We start from the raw sequence: 8,129 nt of genomic DNA, 5'->3' as shown, positions 1-8,129 counted from the left end.
TCTTCACAGAGTGGAAGGGCTGAAGAATTTTTTTCAATGCATTTCCTCAGTCATCCTCCACTGTTGCGCCATAACAATTTACTTAGTCATTCCACCACCCCTACTTTATTAGGGCTAACATGCGGTTGTGTCTTCCGCGCGATATTCCCAGCAAGGTTGCTTCGTTCATCCCCTGTATAGCTTTGCGTCATATCAGTTAACTCAGCTAGACTGCAGCCCTTCTATCAGTATAGGTTCCACAGGATCGCTTTCGCCTGCGTACCGCTGCGCACACAGCGGCGTTATAGCGACCGGTGTGCGATTCCTAGCCGGCGTTTGCCGAGAATTTCCGATAGCTGTTCCTGGCCTTCGACGAGAGGGCAGCGCCTTCCGCACGTGCTGCACGATGACCGGACGAAAGATTGCGTTCGGTGCATCTTGCCTCGTGTACAGGGGCGTTGCCTACTCGTTCACTCTAGGCTGAAGGTGACCACTCGCTCAGGCAACGCTTACGGCCGGCCGTGACTGCATATGGAAAGTCAGTGTAGGACTTCACGCAGAAGAGACAAGTTTCGGCCCCCCGGGTAACAACGAGCCCCGACAACGACTCCGTAGACACGACCTCGCCCGTGCTTCTGGGAAAACCCTGCCGAGCCAAAGGGTTCAAGGTGAGGGCGATGGCGCCACGCTCAAGTATGCTCTTTCAAACTGCACGCCCAGTGTTCGGCAGTAAGCCAGTCGCAGCATTTTATTTCTTTATTCCAGTTCGTTTATTCTTTCTTGTTTCGTTCCCTCGTTTTACCTCGCCGTATTCTTGCGGTTAAATTAGCAACTGCGTCCGCTCTTTCGAACCCTGTTTCCAACCGGGATACCAGACGCTTCGCAGCGCCTTGTTCTTGCTGTTGTTGCGCCTTTTTCGGTCATTTTCTATCGCAAGAGGGGAACAAGTGCTCCTGTGTTTTATTGCTAACAGAAATCGTAAAATGTAATCATAACCGCGAGCCAGAAACAGCAACAAAGTGCGACTGCAACGAGGGCAAGGCACAGAAAGGCGAGAGAGAAACAGAAGACTGCATGCACATACGCACACAAGGAGAATGTCATCTCATAGGCGATCACATAGACCCGTCCACCTCACAGAAAGAAATGCAATAGTGCTATTAGCTTCGACAAACATTGTAAATGAGATGTGTCCTGCAGATTCACATATAGCGAGGAAAAGAAACAATGTTGATTACAGACGTTGGGCACAAGCGTATGAAATTGATCAAGATCAGTTCCAGTGACTATGCCTGATGCCAGGTTATTACAAGCTGTTCGTGGAATGCAAGACTACTTGAAATGGGAGGAGCGAGCCGACATTCGAAAAGCCTTAGTATGGACCTGCATTCGCATGTAGCGAGTAAAGTTCGCAGTTCCGCCCGAAAGGCGAAGCACCGATTGCGATAGCAAATTACTAGATAGCTGTACGAAGTAAGGACGGTAGTTTTATCGGCCGTATAAACTTGTAAACGATTGCTTGCTGACAACATTAACAATGATAGAATATGTAAGTGTGACTCAACGAGGACGTGGAAAGAAGCACACAGAGACAGCGCTGTATTTGCGTGTCTGCTTCTTTCTACGTCCTTGTTCAGTCGCGCTTACCCATTCTATCATCGATTCAAACCAACTAGCCCGTCAACGTGTTTCAACTAAATTAACCACCAAGCTGTCACGGGCGCACAGGTAAGCATGACATCTTGCTCGATGACAGCGGAAACTCTGTCAAAGCGCTGGAGCTAGGAATCGCGCCAGCAGCCGCGAGCCAATTGACCTCCGTGCATCTGTGGCTTCAACGCGAACAAAGCGTCGAAAGCACAGCGCATACGAAGCTACCTACACTACGTGCGCTCTGCAAACATCGCAGATTGCTTTGAATATGAGGCCCGTGCGGCCGCGCACTTTTGCCACGTCGCAGATTGCTTTCAAGACCCACGAGCGCCGGCAACGCGTCCGTACGGCGTCCGCCAAAGGCGTCCACTACGGCTCCGCGATTCGCATGGATAACGCCGTAGTAGCCGCCGCGGTTGTCTCCACTCTGTACGGAGCGGCGGGCGAGGAGATACCCTGGCAGCCGCCGGCGAAAAACGCCCTCCTCCCTCGCCTAGCTGACCCCCTCGTCGCCTTGCCTCGCACGCCACAGGAGTGGGCACGCATCCGTGCCGCGTTACTCGCTCGCGCACGCGAGATTGAAGTGCGTTTGCCGGCTCACCCTCACATCATAGAGAAAGAAATTTCAATGCTCACACGCTTTCACCCATACGGAACCTCACGGCGACGCCGACGGCGGAAATGCGCCTGGAGTGTCCATATAATTGCTATCTCAATAAAAAGTCACAGGCCTGCGCGGCGCACCCAGCACAGTCACAGCGTAAGCTTGAGAAACAGCGCCATAGGAGCTACATTTTCAGCAGAATGCACTAGAGTACCCTTCCGCCGAAGTCTTTTTTTTTTCGTCGTTTTCGCGAGAACGATCACAACTGTCCGCCCGGCGTCGATATCGAGCTACGGTTTGTGATGCTCTCCGCACTGCGGTCTGCTGAACCTGACGTTGCCTAGTCCGCGCGCGTTCTGCGATTCACTTCTTCAGCAGCCGTTCGTAGCTTGCGAGTACGCGCCATAAGGTGTACCGCAGCGTAAACACGGGTATCCAGGCTACGTGGCGCATATGTCGCATGTCTTGACCTGTGGCATGACGCAATGATCTTGATGATGACAATGACGATGATTTATTGGAATTCCCTTTGATACGTGGCTGTGACAAATAGTCACCTAGCCTGCTTGAGTTAACTAGGTCCAGCTACATGCAACTGCTACATGCCACTGCCACAACGTCACTGCAATGCAAAATCTGCATGCATCGACAATACGCGACGCGCACGTTACATCGCGTGACGAACGGAACGTATGAAGGCTGCTGCTGCTGATGATGATGATGATGATTTATTGGAATGCCCTTTGATACGTGGCTGTGACAAATAGTCACCTAGCCTGCTTGAGTTAACTACGTCCAGCTACATGCAACTGCTACATGCCACTGCCACAACGTCACTGCAATGCAAAATCTGCATGCATCGACACTACGCGACGCGGACGTTACATCGCGTGACGAACGGAGCGTATGAAGGCGGCTGCTGCTGCTGATGATGATGATGATTTATTGGAATGCCCTTTGATACGTGGCTGTGACAAATAGTCACCTAGCCTGCTTGAGTTAACTACGTCCAGCTACATGCAACTGCTACATGCCACTGCCACAACGTCACTGCAATGCAAAATCTGCATGCATCGACACTACGCGACGCGGACGTTACATCGCGTGTCGAACGGAACGTATGAAGGCTGCTGCTGCTGCTGCTGCTGCTGCTGCTGCTGCTGCTGCTGCTGCTGCTGATGATGATGATGATGATGATGATGATACTCTTTGAACCGGTCCGGTGACAGTCACCTATAGTCGGGTACAACTTTAGAAAAATGGGAGGCACCGCCAAGATTACCGAAGCGCGACACCGATTGCCTCCGCGACTGAAATAGTCCCGCTAAAAAAGCCGTGCTTCTAAAACACGTAGTTCGCAGTACAAATAGAGAGTTTTCTATTGATGTCTGGTTTGGCAGAGCTCTCGTAATCGGAATGCTACAGCACATGCAGGATCATGAGTGAAAAATAACCCGTGCCTTCTACAACGCTGCACGTCGTCTGCTTTTTAGCTTCATTGCAAGGGACAAAAGTAAAAGTAGCAGCTCTACATGGCTTTTGCGCTGGTTTACGTGTAAACGCCACATTTTCTAGTAGTTTTCCGATCTTAAAATGAATCAGTTGCTATTTAACAAGTGCTTAAAAAACAATGCATTTATCTAAACCCTTACAAACCTTGGGCGAGAAGAAGATTTAGGCAGGAACGGGTCAAAAAATGCTGCATTCATCGTTTTAAATAAGTACGCTTGGTTTTAAATAGCATAACATCTATATTTTTGTGTGTGGTTTCACAAACTTATTTTCAACAATGTGATATGTTTTTTATCGTTCCTTCTCACTTTTATTTTACAGGGACACAGTACACGAACATATCCGCCGCTACCAGTAAGCACCAGGTTTTGGCAGACTTTCCTCGTCATAGCTTCACTTTCGAGCAAAACAAAAAAACCATGGAACAAACACGCAGGATGTTTGTAGCGGTGTGTTGCCGCGGGATCCTGTTTTCAGACGAGGCGTAGCGCAGCGTCAGACATGCTCGCTGCAATCCTATGTCGCTGGATCACCGCTCACAATAAATACACGCGGCGCAAATGGTGCGTCGTAAGCTCGCAATAATATTTCCGGCATGGTAGACCACCCCAAACAGTTTGGGAATCTACTCTAAGGGCTGGCGAGCACGACTGACGCGACTAGGCCCAGTTCGAGGCGCGGACGGCCTTCTTTTCCATCGGCGGGGTTCCTCCTGCTGTGTCTGTAATGCGACGTAATTTCGTGATAGGTGGTAAGAGGATCTTTAAAGGAGAGAGCTGGAACGTTAGCTCGGGCGCGGTTGGTGATTTCACGCGCCAGGCAGCTGGCCCGCTCGTTAGGGTTGCAACTCGGTTGGTCATACCGTTCCCGTGGGCTGGGAACCCGGCTATGATATGACCTCCAGTTTCTTCGCCCGTAGTAATACGAAAAAAATCTGTTGACGATGCGGGCTATGTGTTTTGAAACTAGCGCGGACGACCTTCCCCACAGCCTTCGCATTTCGCAAGTGAAATGCGAAGGTTGCGGGACCGTTTCCCACCAGCTGCGGCAAGTTTTCTCAACCACTTTCATTTTCATTATTTATCCTTTCTTTATTTCATTTATTAAGCACAAGTAATTTCCCCCATGTCGTCCTTGGTCTCAGTGTTTGTAGACTTCTTGTGATATGACTAATAAAAAAAAATCGGGCGCCTCGGTTAACCCCCTTTCTTCTCGTTTTCTGAAACACCTGGCACATAAGCCAGTGAGCGACGCCTAGAGCTTGCGCAATTAAAGAGCCGATTCCCGCAACGACGCTGGACATCCCAGCATGTATAGTCAGGTAAAAAACTGAATCAGCGTCAGACAGCACGTGGGCCCATCGGATCCAACACACGGAGCGGAGTGCGGAAAAGACGAGCGCTCGTATAGTTATACTTCCCAGTGTGTGCGCGTTAAATTGCGCTCCTTCTCTAATAGTTTGTGTGTTTGTTTGTTTGTTTGTGTGTTAGTTAGTTACTATCGCCCTTACTCGCATGAAAGAAAAAAATAGCAAGGAAACAGACATGCCCGCATTTCACAAACGCAAAAGTGCGACATGGTCAGGCCAACTGGAGTTTTCTGCCAAATTTAACACGACCACAACAAAACGGCTACGCGTGTGCATGGGCCGCCGGTACGGCAGATGACCCAGGACGGGTAAATTTTGACAGTGCATGATTTGCTTGCCTTCACGCTTCGAACACACTGTGCTTTGTCGCACTAATCTTAACTATTAACCTCGTAGTATAACCGTTAACGGCTATATTAGCGATCTTGCGATAAGTGCAGGAACTTAGAGCAGAATGAATATGGAAATTTAGGGAAGAGTAGGGTTTAAGCCAGATAAGCATAAAATGGGGCCTTGTTTTTTCGTGGTTTGATTACGTACAGAAAAGCAATTCCCCTAGTGCTACAATGTTATGTTCCCGCTAATTTTCGGGAATTATCTGTTTTCAGACAACCCCGAAAAGCGTCAAGTTCTCAGCTACAAATACTTTTGGAAATCGAATATGGCCGTCATCGACGTGCATATACCCAATGGCCCGCTCTACCAGGACATGGACGGGGTCCTGCGGCTCTGCCGCAACTTCACAGTGGAAACACTGCGTTCCGCGCTCACTTACGAGCCGCAGCCAGACGACAAGTTCGTCGTCACGTTTCCCAAGTGCGGTACCACGTGGACGCAGCACATTGGCTTCTTGATCTTCAACAAAGGCGTTCCCCCTTCTAGTGGCCTGGAGTTCTTCAGTAGAAGCCCCTTTATCGAGATGCTCGGCGCCGACAGTGTGCGGGACATGACTCGTCCCGGAGTGATCAAGACGCACCTTCCTTACCACCTCATGCCCATGCACCCACAGGCCAAGTACCTCTACGTATGCCGCAATCCTAAGGACGCTTGCGTGTTCTTTTTCTACCACACACGAGGTTTCACCGGATACGAGTTCGCCAACGGCAAGTTCGAAGATTTCTTCGAGATCTTTGTGTCCGGTGAGACCGACTACGGAGACTATTTTGACCACGTCCTGGGTTGGTACGAGCACCGCAACGACCCGAACGTCCTCTTCCTGCACTACGAAGACATGAAGGCCCAGCCACGGGAGAGCGTGCTCAAGATTGCCGAGTTCTTCGACCAAAGCTATCACAAGTTGCTGCTGGACAACGAGGACGTCCTCCAGAACGTGATCAAATACAGTGATGTCGAATCCATGAAGGACTACGCCTCGCGGAACTTCACCGATTTCTTCACAAAGCAAATAGACGGAGAAGCGCCCGAAGGTCTCAGAGTCTTCCACGAAGCTTCACAGAAGAATCCTTCCACTGCTAGCTTCATTCGCAAGGGCATCGTCGGAGACTGGAAGAATCATTTGTCGCCTGAACAGAACGCCAGGTTGGAGAACAAGATTCTGGTGCTGCTATGTGGTAGTGACTTGGTGGAAACCTGGAGAAAGCACGGTGTTATGTAGCACTTGCCGAAACCATCGAGACAGCTTCCATAAAGTGTAGTTGCATCCCAAACAGCTTGACGCCCAGTGGAGCCGCCTGTGGGTTTTTCCAAGTCTCTGCGGAAGCCTTACTGAACCAGACTCTTTTTTCTTCGAAGGCGAGATATATCCCGTTATGTGGCAGAGAAGTATAACACGACTACTGGCTATCATCCTAATTCAAAGCATAATGCGGCTGTGTTGGAGAGTATTTCTTCAAGTTATCGTAAGGTGGCCGGCTGCACCGTTAAACGCCGTACCATTCTCCATGCATGCGTGCTGGATGTTTGGTGCCAAAAGTGTGTAATGATTTCGGCGAGATTAACTGGGAACGCTACTGATGCCATTAAATGGCGTAACGCTTTGGCTGTTTCAGAAGTGTGTGCCATTAACCAATTTTTCACTGTTTCATATTCAGTTTTCTTTTAGTATAACAGTGTTCCGTAAAGCAAAAACAATTTCGTGCTAACACTTCTCCTTATGTGTTCGACAGGAAGCACACCCATCTGCGTATCCAATTCGTTCACATATATCCAAATAGTTGCCTCGATAACTATCACGTCAATTAAAGCGGAGTCCCGTGCGATGCTAGCAATATGCGTTATCATACAGCGATGCACTGCCCTGCGAGGTCCGGTGTGGATGCATTTGTGCTGCTGTGAGCGAGGGTACGGAACTTTTTGCGAACGTACAACATTAGTGTCTATCACGCTATGCTAGAACGCACCTTTATATAATAGTGTACATAAATGAATTACTGCATTAAACGTATTTGCATATCAACACTGGTCTATTGTTGGTGTCAACTTTCTAGCATCACAAATTGGAATTCTTGTTTTCCATGCGATTCTCGTGTACCATGGTTCAACTAATATGTTGATCTTGTTCTTCGGTGTGCGGCGTGCTCTTATAGTAAACAAGTCTGCTAAAGCCAGTATGTATGCCCGCTTCGGAAACACTTCTCGACAAGCGTGTGTAGTGTAATGAATATGGGAGGTTTAGACGCACCGGACACAGGAATGCTAATGTTGGTCAGAGTTCAGGCAGTTGTAAATGATGCCCTCCTCTATTGCACTCCTCCTCAGTCGACTGATTCATAACAGCGGGAGTACGAAATAGCAAAGGGGCGAAAGGTAAGTCTAACATCCACATGACTTTTTCGAAGGAGATAATTGTATTCAAAACATACAAGGTTAACCTGTGTTAACTCCTAAGGACCAGATTTTTTTTAATGAATTCAGTAGTACGAGTCACGGTAGACTTGGGTTAAAAAGGTGTTCGCTCATGTGGAACTTCTGCAGGAGTGGAACATGATTTTTCGTTGATAGGGAGCAACGCGGACACACTACCGTTCCATGGGGACCGTTCCCTCTTTTAAC

At 49.0% G+C, this 8,129-nt stretch overlaps 1 protein-coding gene across 1 annotated transcript; it reads left to right on the top strand.

Moving 5' to 3' along the window:
* Positions 1–367: 367 nt before the first annotated feature.
* Positions 368–7,628, top strand: LOC142585038 (amine sulfotransferase-like). The gene is made up of 2 exons (XM_075695482.1): positions 368–647; positions 5,726–7,628. The coding sequence occupies exon 2, from the start codon at positions 5,779–5,781 to the stop codon at positions 6,730–6,732; it is 954 nt and encodes a 317-aa protein (XP_075551597.1). The 5' UTR covers positions 368–647; positions 5,726–5,778; the 3' UTR covers positions 6,733–7,628.
* The last annotated feature ends 501 nt before the right edge of the window (positions 7,629–8,129 follow it).

This window comes from Dermacentor variabilis, chromosome 6 (assembly GCF_050947875.1).
Source record: "Dermacentor variabilis isolate Ectoservices chromosome 6, ASM5094787v1, whole genome shotgun sequence".
Classification (NCBI taxonomy): Eukaryota; Metazoa; Arthropoda; class Arachnida; order Ixodida; family Ixodidae; genus Dermacentor; species Dermacentor variabilis.
Note: the sequence above shows the minus strand (reverse complement) of the source record. Positions and strands in the feature narration are given on the sequence as shown.

What these genes read in the sequence shown, in the direction of transcription:
- LOC142585038 (XM_075695482.1), top strand. Translation starts at nt 5,779, where the DNA reads ATGGCCGTCATCGACGTGCATATACCCAATGGCCCGCTCTACCAGGAC.